Source organism: Nomia melanderi, chromosome 10, assembly GCF_051020985.1.
Source record: "Nomia melanderi isolate GNS246 chromosome 10, iyNomMela1, whole genome shotgun sequence".
Lineage (NCBI taxonomy): Eukaryota > Metazoa > Arthropoda > Insecta > Hymenoptera > Halictidae > Nomia > Nomia melanderi.
The window spans coordinates 13,484,813-13,506,852 of record NC_135008.1 but is presented as its reverse complement, the minus strand read 5'-3'; the positions used below and the strand labels follow the sequence as shown (position 1 = coordinate 13,506,852).

The following is a 22,040-nucleotide window of genomic DNA, read 5'->3' as shown; positions in this document are numbered from 1 at the left end:
TAATATATTTCGTATCTCGGAATAATGAACTTACATTTTTTGTTCCTTAGGCTGTGAAGAATCATGCTGAAACAACATTTTTCGTTCCGGAGGTCGCCCAAAGTCGCTTATTTTTAACACCCTCCTTTCATCAGGAGTCTGACTCAATGTTATAGAACAAAGGGTTAATATATTTGCATTTTTAACACCTATCGAAGAAAATCGTTTGACGTGCAAAGAGTTAAAAAGCGACTTAGTAGAACCGCGAGGGTCCGTAAACCCGCGGACGATGATCAAATGATTATTGCCGGTCATTTTACAGATTTTCTTCGTACGAACGGTAAGAATCACTCGCAAATAACGGTACATCGGATGGAAACCCTCGCTAAAGTCTCCCGTTCGATCTTCCCTCGCGCTACTTGTCTACGCGATAGTAACTCTCTAAAGCAGTTTTTACGCTTGACATCCACTTTCGAATGGACTTCCTGGAATTTTACTCTAGGGGATTCTACCGACGACTATTGGATAGTAAGTTGTCCACAAGTTTGCGTCCACTGGGTAGTTTTACTCGCAGCAGCGACTCCTGCTAATTCATTTTACCTCTTTGACATAAATTCGAAGGAAATTTTAATTTGTTTGAGTGAAATCATTTCTTCGAGAACGCGGGTGAGTGTGTAAAGTAATTTAAACGTTTAACCGTTTTAGTTCCAATCAGAGCGATCGCTCTTCTCCGTTACACTACTCAAAAGAGCTAGCTTATCGGTTCAAAGGATTAAACTGAGTTTAATTATTTGTTTCCTTCTTAGTTATTTATTTTTATCTTTCCTATCATCTGCTTAGAAATGCAAAAATGAATTGATCGTTCTATTTAGAATCTTTTTATGTGACACTAAAAAAGTAATTCAGTTTTTGAGCTGAAACAAAAAGTCACATCGTTTGGCACTTTTTAACTAGATTTTTGCGAAGACCCGTGATATTCAAACAATTAATGAAGTATTGGTAGTAGAAACATTTAGTACGTAACTACGGATAAAACAAGAATAGTTTCATTTAAAGCTTGAGAATTTAAAATTGTCTGTTTACTTTGCAGTTTGACGGCATAGATCTTTCAAGTTGAAAAGAAATGTTTGTTAATGGTAAATGGTAAGAAACTTTAGTATCAACTGTAATTTTCGTTTTACCGGAAGTTAGACAGTTCGCTTTACTATGTATATTAATCGGAATATGGAATTTGATTACAGTATTCTAGATTCTAGAAATCAATCAAAATGAAGATAAAAATTTGCAATTTTTTAAACATTTCTTCACTGAACTTCAGCTGGTATCTGAATAATAGCCGATAATTATATTTCAATCGATAAAAAGTTGAATTATGTTATCTCGAAGGAGTCGCTGCCGTGAAATGTACCGTTCGAAAGCTCGCCCTCTATAACTCACAGGGAAAGATCGAACGCGGTCTTACGATGCCCGGATATGCTTCACATAGTACGCGTCACCTCCGGTATTTTGCTTTACGCTCGACAAAATTGTTCCGGCAAATAGAGACTCCACAACAGCACCGACCTCTGAATTTTCTCGTGGGAAACGTTGCTCGATCGACCGAAAAGATGTCTGCTGGATTAATTAACTACTTGTAGGTTTGTCTTCAAAACAAAACGGATCTGCGCAATAAACGGAAAATTATGAATCGGAGTTTCTCGTAAAGAAATGGAGGTCGTATACTTTTCGGGAAAAATAATTACGTCATAACGATCGAACAGTGCGCTGTATTTAATTTATAATAGTAACGAATTCGAATAATTAATATGCAGGTGCGAAATGTCTGCTTTACTGAGAAATATGGTTATCAGGAACAATTCGTTTCGTAAAATGAAGATATTTCAATTATCGATGAATATTTAAATGCAGTTAACGCACCGGCTGGCAAAGGGAGTTATTAACAACAATCACGAAAACTGCCGTTTAATTGGAACGTACAGCCGTGAGCCAGGACTCATTCCGTGTAATTAAAACACTTATTACAGCCTTACCCCGACGCGACTGAAGTCTTGTTGCATTTCCGGGTGCACGTTGTCGCGAATAAAGAACACTCCGGTCCGACTCCGGTGATATATTGCCTGTCTTCGCGATACTCCGAACAATTATTCATGGGCCCGTAAATTGTGGTAATTCAGTTTCACAGGGGAAGTGAAATGTACCGAACGATTCAGATATATAATTCGTGTAATTCGAATATACTAAGAAAGAGTGTAACTGTAATTAATGAAAAAATCCTTAATTCAGCAAGATTGCAGTTTTAAAGCATTAAAATAAGCCAAGAAATTCAAAAGCAGATAATGAACATTCAGTGAATAAGAAAATGTACCAACTAATTTTCAAGAAACCGTAAATATTAAATTGCAAAGTTCAATATATTTTCGTTTGTATTCACGCTTTCATCTATAAAATCTGATTAAAATCGTCAAATATTTCCAATTTTTTTAAATGGTATATTGAATTTTGTGCAGAGACCTGTTTAACTATTCCTCTTATAAATGCATTTTATTTTCGTTAGGTGTCAATAATATTTATGATGTAATAATTCTTTTTAAAAAGGTGTGCCATTTCTCTTCGCTTTACCCTACGGTAACGATAAGTATAAAAATGAGTTCGTTCTGTATCCATTACTCACGAAGAGAGGGCAATAGCGAAACGTAGTATAGATTTACAAGAACCGAAAGGATTCGAATCTACGATTACGAGTGTGGCGAGAATTTCGCGTTTCTTTGAGCAGTGACGTCGAGGAGCATACGGAAAACGCTGACTGTGATACGTTGAATCCTGTAGCCGTTTTTCGCGGTCGACGTTCACGGAGAATAATGATTCGCGTATAGTCGGCGTGGCTGGCACACGTGGCGTCGTTCGCAGGCTGCAAAAAGACGCGCAACGCGAATACAAAGTTACTGGAAGGTCTCGGAGCTTTTATCTGTCAGATCGGAGCCGCCTGGAACAACGCAAAGTAAACCGTCATGACATGACAGAAAATGACCAGGGTCTGGGAAGTTTAAACGCTAACATCCCATAGAAAAGTCAGCTCTCAACGGTGCAGGTTTATCGCCTGTTGAATAATTCAACGCTATGGGACCCGGGCATCGTGTAAGTAATAAATAGTTAATTTTGCTTTCGTGTATGACGGATTAGCGAACCAGTGGACACAATAAAGAATGTAACGAAAAAGTACGAAAATGAAGAGTGTTAACTTGTGGTAGGCAATTGACGAGATATCCTTTACGGCAAGATGCGAAAAAAAACCGAAATAATCAGATCTGCGTACACCTCCGTTGTCGAGTATCTGTAATGCGCGTAATCTTTTATGCGCGTTCAGATGCTTAAACATTAGGTTTATGGAACGCGTTAATTTGACACACATTGAATTTTATAAACATTATCTGTTAACTGTTTACGTTGATTTTTATTGATGCAATTACACGCATACGTATCCTGATTGTCTACTTTTGGACCCGTAATACTCGAGATCTAAATAAACGAACATCAATTGTTCTAGTAACAGTGAAATAAACTGCATAATAAATGTCCGTAAGTCTAGTGTTAATTGCAAGCAGGGACCAAGCTCTCGAACCGTAGCTACTTGGTGGTGTACCCAAGAATAGGAGAAGCGAGGCAAGACGTTGCACGGAAAAGCGCAGATTAGTTGCATTGAGGAGTCAGTTGCACATTTACGGCGGGAAGAAATAAATTGTTGTCGTTTCCTTTTACCAGTTGAATAGCTCTGAGAGATTTTTAAGCTTCCTTTTGTATGTTTCCCTTTTGATTTTCTCTGGTTTCCTGCTCGTAGCTTTGCAAACATCTCCAGTTTTTTTTTAATTCAACAAAGAGCGGAAGAAATAAAAATTATTTTCGATCGATGTATGCTGGCAGGAAACGGGTGGCAACGTGACACAAGTAAGTGAGAAATTGTTGAATGCAAATCGGTACATTTTATACTTGGTATAATAAATTTAGACGCGTTTGGAACGTCACGTTTAGGTTGGAATGCTTTCAACGAGTCGCGTGACACGCGTAAAGCGAACGTTTTAAGATTCATATCAACGTTTCCGGTGATTGTAAGAACGTTTAAAGTTCTTTTTTAAAATAAGTCCGGTAAAAAGTGCAGTAATGTCTTTGCACTAGTTTGAGTAATCGGCCGAGCTTTCCGCTTGGTGGTGCCGGAAAGTTTTTCGGCGAATGATGAAACCGACAATGAAAGTTAACGTTTCCAAACACTTTTTTTAAGCTTTCGTGAATATAAGTTAAAATGAACAGCGAAAAATAATTGTAATCTATTTTTTAATCATTATTGCGAACAAACTCAACGGTTTTCCTGTTTCAAAGTCTTTTAAAACCCAACGATTAAGATCTGAAGATTCCTTAATAAACTGTTCCATACGAATAATATTTACATATCCTAAATCAACAAAACGAATAATCTATGAATAGATCGAATAAAAAAAATAAATGTCAATTGACGAACTAAAAATTGTGGAATTATAGTTTAAAATTATAGTTTAGTTTTGGATATTTAACACTTTTATGATATCAATAATTAGAAAATAAGAACACTGAAACCAGTCATTGTAACTAGTATGTTAGTTCTAGTGTTATAGAAAAATCAGTTAAATTTTTCCAATATACCATGAAACTTAACCCACTTGCATTATATGACAAAATAAAAAGTTTTCCATTATTTCCAAATTTTTTTAAATTTTAGTCGAATGATTAATGTAGTACTTAAATCTTAATATAACATCATAATAATATAGTAAATAACAGTAGTAATGATAATAACAATAATCATAATAATAATATGGTAACATTAATTACACTATTCATTGACAATCTAGTCTTAGAACGTAAATATTTGCTAATGATGCAAATGGGTTAATCCAACGAAGAATTCAAAGTTATCTGTCTCCGAGAAAAACAGGGTTCGAAGCAGTCCTCGCGTGTTTCAAGACAAAGCCACGCCAGACGCCACTGGTAATGGAAAAGATTCCGCGGAACTGGTATTCGTCACGTCACCCTGTCGCGAGGATCTCCGCCGCAGCCGCGGAAAAATAATTTCGGCATGAGCAGAACATCACGATATTCCGGTTGAAGAGTCACACAACCTTTCGGTTGGAACGGTTCCAACCGGAGTGCAACAAATTTTGCGCGGACCTCAGAACTGGAGCGTGAGTAAAGGCGCCGGTTTTATGAAAGTATATCGGTCCGATTCCAATTTTCGGGACAGTCGGACAACGATCGGGACAGATCGCCGCCATTTTTTTCTTTCTCTTTTCGAAGATTCTGGACGAATGCTGCGCCCCGCTCGTGCTAGCTTTACGAGGACCAGCCAAGGAACTCAGATGTGGTTCCTTTCTCTGGTTCCCGCGCCGATTAGATTTCTTCCTCCTTCCGGTCGTGTTGGTACGAACCTTCCTCGCAGACGAACCGCGCCTTCTTCACTGTAACAGAAACCAGACGCATGGCAATTGAGAATATACGAATCGTGGATATATTTATTTATTAAGACTGAAACTACCAGACGAATCAAAATGATCCATTTCTGATTTCTACCTTTTGCAATTATTAAGAAGATAACAGATATTGAGAAATTATTAAAGAAATTGATTTAATACGCAAACTGAATTGAAAATCAATTGAAGTCTGAATAGATGTACTCTTGGAGACTCTATAGACATTTCAAATAGTCAATTCAACTGCTTGGTGGTTTTGATATTAACCAGCTGAATTCTTGACAAATTGACACAAATATTGTGGAACAATAATGATTTGAAGCGTTTTAGTTCGTAAGGACTATAGGTGTAATTTAGTTTGAATTTCTACGTGTGTTAAAGTATAATTTAGGGTAAGGGTATCTAGATAAATAAATAAGAGATTTAGAAATCAGACAAATGTAAGGAGAAATAAGAATAACGAATAAAATTTGGAGGAATAATATTGGAAATACAAGTAATCCTCGTATATGTATTGAGTATTCGTAATACGCGAAACTATGAACTAGTTTAAAAGGAAACACGGTGAAGGAATTTGAAAATCAATCTCGAAAATCAACGAAACTTCATTATTTTGATTTCATAGTTGTAAGAAATATGTTCATTGGAGGTGTCTATAATAACGTTCAGAATCGAAATGTATTGTATATTGATATTAAGTAGATGCTAATTGTTTTTTTTTCGTTTAACACTTTAACTACCAATTGAACATTCATCTAAACTCATATGCAGTTGAAACAGTTTTTTTAATAAATCAGAAACTAAGAAATGAAAATTCTTCGTGGCGATTGCTCTGCTATCTCTCTTATATCTACAAATCAAATTCGGTTCGATCGATATATCACCAAGAAAATGAATGTTTAAGATTATGTAAAAAATGGTGTCACCCGAATTTGAGTGGCGTGGCAGTCAAAGTGTTAAAACGACCGAGCATCGTCAAACGAAATCAATTTTCCTAGTAAGAAAATATTTATCTCGAGCATCAACCGCGAGTTCTTCTCCTGGGTATTCCTTAGCTAATCGAATTGTGCGAACCTATCAGAGGGATGTGCTCGTAGACAATATTAACAGTTCGCGAGCCACTTAATCTCGCTAAATCAACTCGAATCAACTGCGTACGAACCGGAGCATGTCCATAAATGAAATTAAACCGCGGCCAGCTCTCGATTACAAGCACGCGCAGCCCGTCAGGACTTTCGAAATAATTAAAACGAAAGTGGGTTATGCCACTTATTTGTTTTAACGTAAACTGGCTGATGGGTAATTTCATTGGGACTGCGAATGAGCCTGTGGGTGAAATAGCAGAGACGACAAATTGTGCGGATGAAGGAATAATTATGTTTGTGTAAACTTCTCTGCATTGCTTCGCGATTTAAATTGCCCCGTAAATAGATATGTTTTACACTTTGATTCGTTTCGCGGTTAATATCGTTAGGTACGATGATCATTCCTTTTCACTCGTAATGAAGTACCATTTAAATGAAATGCATACCGCTCGACTTTTCTCTGATAACAGTTGCACCGAGTAAAGAAAAAGCACAAATATAATTAAAAATAAATATTAAACACGATATGAAATATTTAATTACTTACGAATATATGTCCAATACTGATTAAAATCACTGTGTTCGATATTGTTTCAGGAAGTATATTACTACAAAAATTAGTATAAAAAGATGCATTTGTGAAATTAATATTATAGTATTGTTTATTTTTTTGTTTAAATGAAAACGTTCTTTTCTCTATGTACATCATTATATTGGTTATAAAGCTTCGATTCTTTGCGACAGAAAAAGTCTTGAGAGCTGTAAAATTTACTCAAGCATTATATGGATGTTTAGATATTGCTTACATTTCATGACAATGAAATATGCATTGCGGGTAGCAATTAAGTTCGAGCACAAAGACTAGCAAATCAATAATAACTGCAACAGTGCCCTAGAATCTTAAGGACAATTAAGAGGATAATGCAGATGTAATCGTACATCTCACGATTCTCTTGTACAAAAATACATTTCTTCTATTACAAGTCTTAAGTGGTAAATAATGACGTTAATCTTCCCTCAAGTATTCCTTAGTTCAGTATATGCAATTATGATGTAAGTAAACGTATAAGAAACGATGAACCAACAATTTTCATAAACGCTTAACGTACTCAACTGTATTTTATATTAATTCCAGATTTTGTGAAGTAATGCATTAAACACTCCACTTTAACATAAAAAATCCGAATAAAGAATATTTACTCACTCACGTTGTTCCTAACAATCATAAATGACAGCCAAAAGTGATCACTACTATTCGTGCATATATTTGTAAGAAATACATAATGATACACAAGAACTAGGTGGCACGATAAATTTTACAAACTCCTTCCATAACAAAAAATCCTAATAAAGAATTCACTCATGTTTCTAACTTTTCTAAGAACTATATGGTACGACAAATTTTACAAACTCCTCTCACCGAAGAGAACCGAAGTATCTCCCAGTTTGCTCGACATACAACGACGAAGACGAAAGGGACGTTGAATTCACACACGTTTGCTTGATGGAGGCGGAAGCTGTCATGCTTAAAAAATGGCGGCGCCTTTTAAACGAGTCCCGTAGATCGAAGACATACACGCGGAAATTGAAGCCGGGGCTGGTGAATACGATTTCGACGTTCCGCGATTTTCTATTGAACGGACTGCTACCTGAATAAATCAATTCGCCGCAATTCAAGTATGACACTTCACCGACAATGAGGTTGTCTTGAAACGTCGTCATATATGCATCCGTCAAACGCGTAGACAGAGTAGTTCTACAGATTCGCGGTTGCACGGGCGCACGACGATCGAAGTATTCGAGCACGAGCGGAGAATTCAATTTCTTCTGGAGAGAAGCATCGGTAACGACATATAAAAAGCACTTGACCGATTGTTCTAGTATCGGAAAAGGGAGCGTCCTCGCTAACGAACCAATCAATGCGCACACTTGAAAATTATAATTATGATTATCTCGACGAATGCCGCGGAATCGCTGGCTCACAGCAGGAAACAACGAATATAAGCTGTTGCTCCAGTGTCCCGGTTCACCAAATGCTATTAGGGCGCTGCTGTGGGATTACATAAAGCAATTATACAAACATGCTTTCGTTTGACGGCGTAATTTGACATAAGGATTGGTTATGCGAGATATAATTTCGCTTTAATTGAGTTAATAACGAACTACCAACTGAAAATGTGTTACAGAGAGCTTCGGTATTACACGTGAAGCGTAAAGTTTGCGAGTAATCGTTTAATTAAGTGGACTGAATGGTGCTTTTAATTAATGGAGCTTCTAATACTTCGGCTACTTCAGGGAGGTAATAAGTTAGATGTTAAATGTTACTTGCTTAATGAGCGCTTAAAGCGTCTCTTGAAACCGTCAAAAATCGATGTTTCTTCTTCGAGTAAAAATCAACGCTGCTAAAATATGAATCTGATTCGCTTCAATGCCGCTCGAACAAGTATTTTGACTTTCATATCCTCGAGGCGTCTAACCTCATATTTCGCACGTTCCAGTAAAGCTAAGCTCTACCTGTTGAAAATCAACTTCAAGTGACGAAGAAAGTCGAATACGAAAAGGCAAGAGTGAATTCAACCAGTATTGTTGAATATCTGAATCCATATGTTGATTCTATGATGCTTTTGAGCACATGTTGTCGTTGGCAATGAGGACATTTACTTAATGATGTTCTGTAAAGAGGACATCATATGGACATGGCTAGAACAACAGCAACGTTAGGTTTACTGACGTTTATTGTACAGTTCATTCTATTGTTTCTAGAAAAATTTCTCGTTCGTTTAGATATTGGAAATTAAATGTTTAGAAATGGATTATTAGGAAACATAGTCGCGTAATAGCATCAATCGAAATCGATGTAAACGTTTACCAAAGAATATTTATTAAAAACAATACACGCGAAATTGACGCATTTAATAAACTTAATATTAATTAAGTAAATATTTCAATTACTCAGCTACGATGATTGTAGTAAAGTTGAATTAGACATTATTCGTTATTAAGTTAGAGGCGATGTATGTATATACGCTGAACTATTGGCAAACGTTGTTAAAGGTCAAAATGTACAATGAAATAATTAACGAAATAATCAACGAAGTAATTAACGAATTAACCAACGAAATGGTTAACAAATTAGTCAACGAAATAATTAACGAAAGCTTAATAACATTTCCAATTACGAAGGCACCGGGTATCGGTTAATCATTTTAATGGAAAGGTCATAAAATGACCCGCACATCCTTTCCACGGGCCAATACCGCTAATGAATATCGAAAGTTCCCGCTTTCTTGCAATTGCGCGACCTTGTAGGCGAGTAAACAGTGTTTTAACGAACCAAGAGAGCTTCCAAGCAATGACCTGTACTAATAAATGCCAGGCAACGCTCTTGAATCTACGCGAACGAGTAACTGGTCTAAGGTTAACTGCGACACACAAGAATGGCTTCAGCAAAGTTGCCATGGTGTACATACGCGCAGGCGGCGTTCATTCGCACAGGTGAGCGTGTAATCCGTACCGTTCATAGTGTTTATTTTGTCATCTGAAAAAGTACTTTGCTATCGAGTTTCAAGAATCAGAAAAGTAAATGAAGTTTCATACCGTGAATTTATTAATAACTTTATTATTATGTTACCTTAAATAACTTATTATTTATGCGAAAATAATGTTTACAAGGTTATTTAAAATGTGTTTTAAAGTATCTCATTCAACTGATTTTAATTTACGTATTACAATAATCTTAACAACGACACAAATTAATTTTACTTTTCAAATGATACAATCGTAGAACAATGTCGCTTACACTCAAATAATTCTTTTTTCTTTGTTATCGAAGAATTAACGAAAATGGTTATATTTAGCTCAAGAAACGACCGAAGCAAATAGTAACACAGTTCCCCGATGCATTAATACGCGAAACCAACACGAGACCGCGTTACAATTCCTCAAAACCTTAACATCATACCCGGGTGAAGTTGTCTAAACAAGTTTTATTCGAGTCGCCCTGATTCACGGATACGGAACCTAATATACCCCGGCACGTTACACGAGGCGTACATACATAAAAATTCTCCTGATTAACACTTTGCGAGGGTTGATCGCAAACATTATTGCAGCCGTGTGTTCCCATAACGATCGTTCTCTTTTATAATGCAACCGTGTATTTCTGCTCGTTCGTTCATCAATAATTCAATAGCCGAACATTAATTCGTACGAGTAGCACAATGGTGGAACAAGAGCGATACGATCTACCGGCGGAACAGGGGAGCGCAACATTTATCCCGGTTGTTTGCAGCGGCACGCAAAAACTCGTGTATGCTGTCCAAGTTCGAGCGAAACAATATCGGTGACCCGGATAGAAAATAATAATTTCGAGCCGGCACATACTCCCCGGCCGTCCGACGAAATATGTATTCGCAGATAGCAACAAGCGGGCTTCGGCCACCTCCAACAGGTGCATATCACTTAATTACCTTTTCTTTTCCGAATTAATTACTCCGAGCCACTTAACATTACCTTCGCCCCGCGCACATGATGCCATTTAATATCTGTACAACCTGGCGTCCGGCCAGATACGATTGAAAGCCAATATGCAACGGAAAACCACGACGGAAAAAATTCTGCTGCTACCAAATCGTGTCGAAAATTGCTATATGCAGATTGGATGTGATATGCAGAAAGTTCTGCGGTTTCTTCAAAGGATAGTAACTGTTTCTAAATCTCAGAAAAGAAGAATTTATGCTGAATTCTTTTACAGAATGAGGGCTTGGTAAGAATTCCTTATTTGTTTGATTTTATTATAGAATATTACGATATTTGATATTTGAAAGAGGTATTGAAGAATCAAATATAAATATTTAAATGTAAATATTGATTAAAGGACTGAAAGGAATGATTACAAAGATAACAGATATTTCTCTACGAAATTATTAAAGAAATTGATTTAGCAATACGCAAACTGAATTTAAAATTAATTACAGTCTCAACAAATGCATCCTTGGACTTTCTATAAAGAAATTTAAATTTGAAAAAGTGAATTCAACTGCTCGGTAGTTTTAGCGTTAAACTGAATTTTGAAACCAGTCATTTGACCGGTGCACAGTTCGGTTCCCGTAAACCGCGCAAAATTGTCACCATCGCGTTCCGCTAGGCACCAACGCGAAAACAATTATGTCTTGCCAGGGAAGGGAAGCAAAAGAAGAAAAAGGTAAACGAGCCCGGCGCATGAAAGTGGGTACAAAACTCCAACGGTTGCAGAACAAAGAACAGAAAATATCCGCGTAACAATCCGCCATAAGCTGAAGATTCCCGTCTCGCGCGCAAACTTATCAACGTAGCGCGCGCGCGTAGAGGGTGGCGTGCTCCGAAAGAGTCGCTTTGTGAGCGCCGTCCCTCTTCCATGTTTCCGAGTACGAGGGAAATAAAAACGTCTCGGTCGCGTCAAAGACGCCCGGACGTCTTCGAGTGACGCCGGAGACAAAGCGAAAACGTCATAAACTAAAAGGCCCGGAAATAAGGAAGTTGCGATGGACGGGGAACGACAAATTCCATGGAGAACGCGAGTACTTAGAAGAGCAGCGGGAGGGGGAGTGAGGGAGAATGGGGATTGCTCGTGCATGGGAGAGGGGGTCGGTTGTATTCTCAGGGTACGAAGTTACGCGTGGTGTCTTTTACCCGCGAACAACTCGAGACAATGGCCGTCTACGTATGAATACCGGTCGAGAAGTTCTTGTCTCCGCGTTCCCGTCGTCATTGTATTGCAGCCACGTTTCGCATTGTATCTGTTACCCAGCCGGGCCAGGGGCTCGTTCGTGCTTCACCGATGAAGAGGATGCGCGCGTATGTGAGCGCGCATACGTTAATGGGATACTTTCCACCCTACGCTCTCCACTTTCTCCACCTTTCCCCTCTTCGCTCCTCTTTCTTTTTCTCCTCTACTTTCCTTGCCCTTTTTATATGCATACATGTATACATTAGGGGTACGGGAAAGACGTTTCGTTTTTGTTATTGACACTGGAACTACTAGAGGTTCGATGTGACTAATATGTAATGGTTTTGAAAATTCTAATAATATATTCTTTTCTATTTCTTTGTATGCTCGTTATAGTATTCGAGCTGTTTATTTTTCAAATCATTTCGGATACTTATCACTTCCAACGCATTTGCGACCGCCGTAGTATTTGATATACTCTCGCTGTGGATTGTGACGTTTTTGTAATTCGCGTAGTATGTTATTTATATAAGTTTTACACGCATGGAACGTAGTAAGTAAGCTAGATAAAATATATTACATAAATGGTATATATGTACATATGTGTGATATTTTGATATAGCTCAAGCAGTAATGGAGTATACCATATGCTGAATATATGTTAATATGGTATAATACGGTAACCAACGTCACATATATGTGGTGCTGGGCCTCTACACGAATCACTGTGTCACATATATATGGAGCACGATTGCGAAAGTGTTAAGGTATCAATATTTGCTAAATAAAAACATTATTTTGACGAGTATGTTAGCTCTAGTGTTAATCTTCGTATGGAAATAATAAAAACGTGACTATACAGATGTATTTGGCACCACTATTACCCTTAATATATTATGAATTAGTATTTATATTAACTTATTCCTAGTTCATGGGCAAACAGTAATTTCTTATTACTTAATTAACATAACATTAACTAATTTTAATTATTCAGTTGATGTACAACATTTTTAACAAAATTTCTATAGACAAAGAAAGCCATCGGTGGTACAAAATTAATTATAATTATTTCAATTAATTTTACAATTAATTTTAATTACTTAGTTCGTGGGAAAAAATCCTGTGAACAAGAAAAAGCCATCGATGGTCCAAGATATATTATAATTATTTCAATTTATTCCACAGTTAATTGTAGTTAGTCAGTTTATGGAAAAAGGTTTCTGTGAACAAGAAACAGCTATCGGTGGTCTAAGATTAATATCACAAGGAAGAAGACCTGACCAATTGAATTTAAGAGCTCTTCCTACCCCGTTCTTAATGATACGTGAGAGCTGCGACCGTTCCGATCGCGGAAAAACCTGGGCCCTTTATTTATAACCCAGCTATATTAGAGGCAATATTTACGTGACACGTAAATCCGATACCTTATCGCGCCTTATCAAGCTATCCCGGATCCTCTGATGGCCGATGTGTTTACGTGTGGATACTTGAGTGTGTATATTTCCAACGAAACTAACCCCGCGTCATCTTGCTCACTGAAAAATGTTAAGTGTCTGCTTCTGCGAGAATGAAAATGTTTTCCTTCTGACGAGAGACAATTTTGAACCTCTTTTGGTGTTGGTCTGGTTTACAAGAAAAGGGTTTGGGATTCTTCACGGTAGGCACTGGTGAAATTTGCTTGGAGCATTCGCGTTTGTTAACTGGTATCTCTAGATTCTGTGGTCGCCTGTACATCGGTACCGCGTTAAAGAAAACTCTATAAAAGCACGTTTTTTTATTATTTACCCACGAATATTGTGCGTTTGAATGCAAATGCGCACGGTGAAATAGAGCAAAGATTCTAATTAAATCTAACATAATTTTGTTTTGTAGTGAAGTAGGTACATAGGTATTTATAAGTGTTGGATGTTATTGATTTGATTAATAATTAACGCCTTTTCGTGTATTAATGTATTTGTGTGAATGTTTGTGTAAAAGTTTACGGTGTAAATGTAGTTTTTGTTAGAATGTGTCACTATCGAGGACAGAATATGCATGTCACCGTATCTTATCGATCTTATCGTGTAATTGTGGGTGTATAAATACATGGTATATATTTCCCTTAAATCTTTTATCGTGTCACATAATATGAAAGAATGTCATGCAGAATTGATCTCCGAGGAAAAATACAGAACCTTGAGCCAACATAAAATGCATCTGCATCAGTGCTGTAGTAATGCATTCAAATTTATATGTAAGCATTAATATCGTCGTCACATAATATATTGTTCGTTAGAATTACATATTGTTGAACTTAAATAATATTTAATTAAATTGGGACATTAGATACATAACTAATTACCTATAATGAAATATTATTTCAATTTATATTCAATTCCCAATGGTTATTTTTTAAATAATAGGTCACATCAAACTTTTTCTACCATTTACTCGATATTCGACTGTCATGTTGCAAATAAATTTCTTCATTTTTCCTGTAGAACACGCATTCACAATACAACATCTACGGTACCAGAAGAATCTCTAATCGAGGCAAAATGGCGAAGTTGACAGAGATAAAGTAGAGGATGGGCCATAAGCTGGAAGCTTATGTTACGTATCCACTTGAAAGTAGACTCTTGTGGGCTTTATTCCACAGAATAGAGGCGACAGCTACGAAAAGCGTTGCCTCCAACGTCTATGTTCACTAAAAAGTCCAGTTCTCTAGAATAAAACTCTCAAGCTTACATGCAGCACTGCTGTAAATGGCATAAACCTTTATCTCCAACAAGCAGAAACGACTATTTTCCTCTACAAGTTAACCAACACATCCTATCCGCAATATCAGGACGAAACAAGATATTACTTCGTAACAAGATTCAACTTAATGGTAAAAAAGTAGATTGTTAGCAGAACGAACATAGATTCTTAGTAGAACAAACGTAGATTGTTAACCCCTGCAAGCTACCATCAAGGGAAACCAAGTTAATACTATCACTGTTACATTTCCAGTAACGTATGTAACACGAGAAATACTTTTATAGCCACATTACCCTAAACAATCATCCAAATAAACACTAAAAAAATTAATATCACCAAACAGCGTTACATCTTCCAACAATGTGAAAACAAAAATCACGAGAGATAAAACCTCACCAATGGCGGCCTCTAACCGTTGAAAGTAAACCGTTGGTATTGCTCGCTCCATCTTTACATGAATCGAAAGATACCAATACAAATCACGTGGCAGGGACAAAGGAATGCAGAATGAGCGAATGGAAATTTCACCAAAGAAAAGTTTATTTTCCCGGCTGGAGGCGTCACTCGAAGGATAGAAAAGCCTTTTACAGGAGCATCAATGCGTTTGCACTGAGAAATGCGAGTCAAGGAAATACCGGTGGCAAAAGGAATTCCACTTCGGATACCGGAACCGGCATTTTTTCGCCGGCAGACAATGCCGAGGAGACGAAGCGCGATTTTTGTCGCATACCGTATTCTCTCTATCTGGTTTCTGTTCAAATAGAAATGTTACTCGCGCTTCTCATCAGATAAGTGTGATGCCGGAGACGGTCTGGTACCGTCGTCCGTGTTCATTACGAGACGAAAGAAGAAGAGGATCGCGAGGACGGTGCGGCGGATGATGCAAAAAACGGAGGAATCCTCTCGAAGAGTTCCCTTATTAGATTCCAGCGATACGTAAGTCCGTAAGCGTGCCAGCGCTTTGTCGTTGTTTCCGTATGAAACGCCGCCGCCCACGTCGTTTTACCGGGGTCGCATGACGCCGAGGTTTACGGCTGGTTCGCATGTGCTCGGCGTACCAACCATCTTCCTGGATCGTTTCGGCGCTGACTCGCCAAACAAACTGTCCCATCTAAGTCGAGCACTACTTAACTGTGTCACCCGTTTTCAATAACAGGAATGATATTGTTTTCACGAAAGACAAAAATATTAGGTTGTGTTCCGAAAGTTTTTTTTTTTGTATATTAGTAGGATAACTGCGCTTAATATGAAACACCGGATTTGAAAAGTGTACCAAAACGAGAAATATGTATTTTTTTCAATGAAGCCTGTATCAAACCCCAAATAAATTAATATACATTCAAATACTGATCGATTACAATGCAGAAATTTAAATGCGTTCAACCTACAGTGAAAAATGTAAATAAAGTCGAAAACGTTTTGTAAATAAAACACATTTTTCATTTTAGGAGCCATTTTTCAATCGCTGTTTTTGACTTTTCATATTTTTAACGTTTTCAATAGTGAGAGTAATATTGTTTTCACAAAGGAAATAAACATTAAGTTATTCCGAAAGTTTCATTTGGTTTATTAGTCTACCATGGGTGGGAATGTTTCATGTTTTATGTTTTGTTATTAAATAATGAACTGTACACTCTGATTTATTGTCTCTTTCCGTTTTTATCCCTTTCCTACAATATTTCTATCAGACTACACAATTCAGGTCAAGCGTAAAAGAAACTTGTGGGATAATGATATAATCATAGGCAAATCGCACTTTTTACTCATACTTTTTTTTAAGTTTCTTTGATACATTTTTAATAATACGTGGCTTTATTATCAACGAATTGACGATTTATTTATGCGAATTGGAAAGCGAATTCAGAAATACGTGAAAGTAAATGTAAATTATGAGATCACTGTGTCAGGGAGGAAGAAAATTTGTTTTAGAATATTAGATGTGAGAGAAATTTATACTACAAGTACGAAATATTCGAAGTTCGCATTTCGCCTCAGGTCTTCCTTCGAAATGCAGAGTATACGATACATTATTTTATGACTTTGTAACTGGCACAGATTCCAGATGATCACTTTTCAATATTCGAAGCTCTGGTAATGCATTCACAGTTTTTTCAAGTTAGCGTAATACGCATACGATTTCTAGGTATACAGACTATAAATATTTATCACAGATTCGACTATACTTTAATATTCATCCTTTAATATTCCTAAATAAAGATACCTTTAGACTATAATACACCACCTGTCTGTGTAACAAATATATTGACTCCCTTGAGGTCCTCTCAACCCTGCAAGCTATACCTTTTGAAAGTACCGAAAATACTTTTCACTAGGGAAAAATGATCCGCTGCTTGCAAGACCATAAGTAGTGCAGATTTTGTTACTCGTAACCTTATACATTGTTTTATAATCTCTGGTTTAGGTACTCTGCGTACATAACATTTTTATTGGCGACTGTTAAAAATCCTTTTCCAAGGAAATATGAAACACCGAGATTTCGAAACTTGTGCGTATTCGTGAAAAATGTCTAGATTTCAATTTATTTGCCACTAATTTTTACTTATAGATGCCTCTTAATTTAATCCCTTTTCTCATAATATCGTGTCAGGCACGTGATGAAAATTTTCAACCGAATTCGACGAACCTAAACGTTATTTATTTATTTTTTGTATAAAGGAAATATTACTTATCTATAATCAATTTTTAGCTTTCAGAGTAAACGTGGGCACAAAATAAGCATCGAATTATTTTGTTTCTCTACTAAATTATTAACGACAAACTAGTTTTATCAAGCAGAGTTATAAAACAAATCATAAAACAAGGGGTTAAAAGCATGTTTCTAGAATAATCTTTAAAATATTTTTTTTTTTAAATAAACTAACGTATGCACTCAAACCTTTTACATTTACTTTTATAAACCTCGAACGTTACAAAACTGGTACTATTTTCAGGTATGAATTTTTATCTACCACAGGATCTCGATTATCCGACTTAAATAAGCAACTATCAGTTTACATAAACGGAGATCAGAGAAAAGATAATTCTAATCGTGCTTGCAAAATCTGGTGGTACATATTTCGAAATGCAATCTAAAAATCTTTGAATATTTGGTACATAATTCGAAATCAATCAAAAATAAAAATCCGGTTAACCCCTTGTCCTATAATTTCTTTGACAACAGTGTTTGATAAAACTACGTTATTATTAATAAGTTAATAAAAAAAGAAAACGATTCGATGCTTATTCTGTGTCCAAGTTTACTCTGAAGGTTAAAGATTGATATTAGACAAATAATATTTCATCTTTATGAAAAATAAATAAATAAAATTTAGATTTATTGGATTCGTTTCCAAATTTTCATCACGAGTCTAACTCGATATTATAGGAGAAGGAATTAATGGTTGTTCTAACGTATTTTTAAAATGTTATCGATTTCACCCTCTAAACCGGAAATTACCCTTATAAATTCTTATTCTTATATATTCTTAATGTATGGTATACCGTAACGGATACAAGGAAGGGAGGTTAGGTTCCAATTAGGTTTAGCCTCATCAATACTGCTAATACCCAAGGGAGTAATTTTATGGGTTTGCCATATCTTATCCACTAACTATAATCTTGTATTAGAGGTGTATCCTCGCCTAACTGTTTTAGAGGCCACCCTGAAACAATCAACCCTAAGACGCTCCTGAATTTTGAACTCTCCGCACCTGAAATTGCTTCTGTTTAGCAGCCTGCAGCGTTTTCCGAAGGCACTGTAATTTGTTCCGCTAACGGAACATGCCCTGCGTAACCGTTACACAAACGAAAAAGGGATAAAATGGGCCGAACGGAAAGGTTAATGAGGCGATATCGGGGCAAGATAAAGACCGTGGTCTGGTTAGATAAGCCATTGATTTTCAAAAGAACCAATTCACGGAAAACGACGAGAATTCTAAGCTCGTTCTGAATTTCGGTGAACGTATTTTTAGTACGACCATTGTTACTCGCGAATTACATGAAATCAAAGGAAGAAAATTTTATCGTCTCGAAGACAAAGGTTGAATATATATAAAAGTGCGCGAACAAATTTTGTTTAGTGTGATTTAAGTGTCTCTTATCGATTTCTAAACAATAAACGTAAAACACGGATAAAGTCATATATAAAGAGAGATACAAACAATCCTTTGTTTTGCTGTATTAACCCCTTGTCCCTTATGATTTTTTTAACTATGATCGATACAACTACTTTATCACTTATAATTTATTAATGATATTAATTTTAGGAAAAGGACATTTGGATGCTTGTTCTATGTTTACTCCAAAGATTACCGATTGATAATAGAAAAGTGATATTTAGCTTAAATTTCAAAAAAATAAATAGCACTTAGGTTTCCTAAATTCAGTTTAAAATCTTTATCACGAGTGTGACACGATATTGTAGGTTAAGGGATTCAAAGCTTGACAAAGTTAAAGATGAAATGAAATCTTCACTGAGCTATTAAATTTGTTGTATTCTATGAAACAGTGATTTAATTAGCGAGTCACATTTGCCTAAAGGGATTGTTAACTTTTACGTGGATTTCACGTGACTGACCTTAGTGTTCTATCATAGCGGGGCACAGATGCAGCGGCCAAGATTCGTCGTAATTACAGAATCGCTAATGAGATAAATCAAAGGAGCCCACCAACACTACGGGTCGAATTAATTACTTCAGTCGTGAAGTTACATGTTCTGCTGACGATCTAACTCGTGATTCGCATGGCGACTCGTCATCGATAAAACCTGATGGTAGGCATTAATGAGTGCCGTCATTACGTCGAATCAATAGTGCGCTTTGGCCGCTCCACTTTAAGCTTGGTCCACGAAGTTAATCGTCCTCGTGCGGATTATTCTAAATCGAATATTGAATCAAATAACTCACTGATTGTGTATACTTGAATCGTTGATGAGATTAACATTACCGTCTTGTTAAATCATGCACGCGAATCCTGGTATGAAAATTTTCATGTAACGATACTCTATTAAGCCGTATACTATGATTAATACAAATCACGTTAAGTTACGATTTAACCCCTTACTCTACAATATCGTGTCAGACACGTGGTGAAGATTTTAAACAGAATTTAACAAGTATAAACGTTACACAATCCCTTTGAATCCAAATTAAATATTATTCTTCTATTATCATTTACACTTTAGAAGAAACATAAACATGTAATATGCCTATAATTTTTCTGTTTTTCCAAAAGTAACGAGTTAATGAGTTAAATAAGTAGGTATCTATATAAAACTGAAAATTCTAGAGATATACTGATAACGATAAAACTGTTACGCTGTTCTTTGTAACTTGTTCATAGTTGTTGTAATAAAGTAACAATTACTATTCTGGAGACTTTAATATACACACTTTTCAATATTTTGTTCTGCGAATTAATGAGCTAAGGAAGTGGGAAAAGAGTAACATCAAAGTCCATGAATTTATGGAATGATTTTTGAAAAGAGAGATTCCATCGATCGGTTCGTACACGGGAGGAACAATCGTGGCTATAAATCTGACTCAATGGCGTTCTAAATGTCCCAGACACGACGTATGAGGAAGATAAGATAACCATATTTGCGATAATCGTCTATCACAGTTTTTCCAGAGTCACCCTTAAGTGAACATATGGCTTTATTGGTGCGACATGTACATTTTAAGAAATAATCAGCTAAGACTTTTAGTATCGTTCAATTAATTGTGGATTTCTGCTATGCTTCTAATTACATCTAACGAAGGAAAAGAATGAATTAACCCTTTACACTCTAGAGATGACTCTCATTCACCACTTGATTCGATATGACAAAGTTAAAAGGTTTTATGTAGAATATTAAGTTTTGTACGACGCACCGGTACATGAAATACTGAAATATAACAGCTTGGTTCCTTAATTTACGCGTGTTTTCTCATTAGTTAAATTCAAAGAATGTCGTCCATATTTCATAGGAAAATTTTGAACATTTCTAGTGAAATGTCAGTATTCTATATAAAATATCGTAAATTTTGGAACCAATGAAATTTTCGTTATATAGTCGATACTACTGCTATATAGAAATACTTAAATAAGTAAAAACAAATAAATACGATGTATTTTTTTATTAGTTGCTACAAACGAGAATATTTAACATTAACCGGTAATTTTCAGACTTCCACACTTGGAAGTTAAATTCACGTTCATACTTAAAGATTAACGTAAACGCATTTTTTGATAAGAGGATATTACTAAATTAATAACTGTGGATTATGTAAACGTAAGGTTGAATTTTATTGGTGCTTCGTGCTTGAAACGACGGGACAGGATTGTGTGCTTTCCACAAAGTGAATCTAGCAAATTACGAGGATCCGGAATATGATGTCTTATCCCCTTTGATCCTTAGGGTCCCTAAAACCCCATGGAAACCAATAAAACCCGACCGTTTCCTCCCTCGATAAAGTCAAACAGTTTGATGTCCCCGAATGAGATTCGAATTTATTCAAAGCCTAACTCACGGCAATAAAACGATTCTTTGCACGTCGTATTTACCTTATATTAATTTTACACTACGCTCGATCTTTCTTCGAGTGTTATATTTACCGCACGTGTACACAATTCTTTTCTCATTACATGAATCTTATAACATTTACTACTGTAAACAAATCTTTATCTCTTGATTCTTCTTTTAAACATGAAAATGTTTCAGCAAAATAAAAATAAATTGAACATTATATGTATTAATTTGTACATTACACAAAACATTTAATTTCTTCTTGCAAAGAACTAGATAATTATATATTCAAGTACCTGAAAATCGGTCATCAAAATTGATAAAGAATGACTGAATTATATAATTACCAATAATGATACTAAGTGTAGATATTATTAACATTTCACTGTGAATAATTTTATACATTCGCGCGTACAAGAAAATGACCCAAAAATATAAATTTTCTTTAACATCCGCAATCATGCTGTAACGTGTGTAGTATTTCAGACATTGCGATAAATATTTCCAACAGCGTATTTCAAGATATCTCT

The 22,040-nt window shown here is 36.1% G+C and overlaps 1 protein-coding gene across 1 annotated transcript in view; it reads right to left on the bottom strand.

The window, feature by feature from the left end:
- LOC116428818 (protein unc-13 homolog A-like) overlaps positions 1 to 22,040 on the bottom strand; it is a 98,886-nt gene that overhangs the window by 52,161 nt on the left and 24,685 nt on the right. Inside the window, exon 2 of the mRNA XM_031980931.2 lies at positions 5,433 to 5,462. Within this exon, the coding sequence (XP_031836791.2) occupies positions 5,433 to 5,462 (30 nt within the window). The remainder of the gene's footprint in view (positions 1 to 5,432; positions 5,463 to 22,040) is intronic.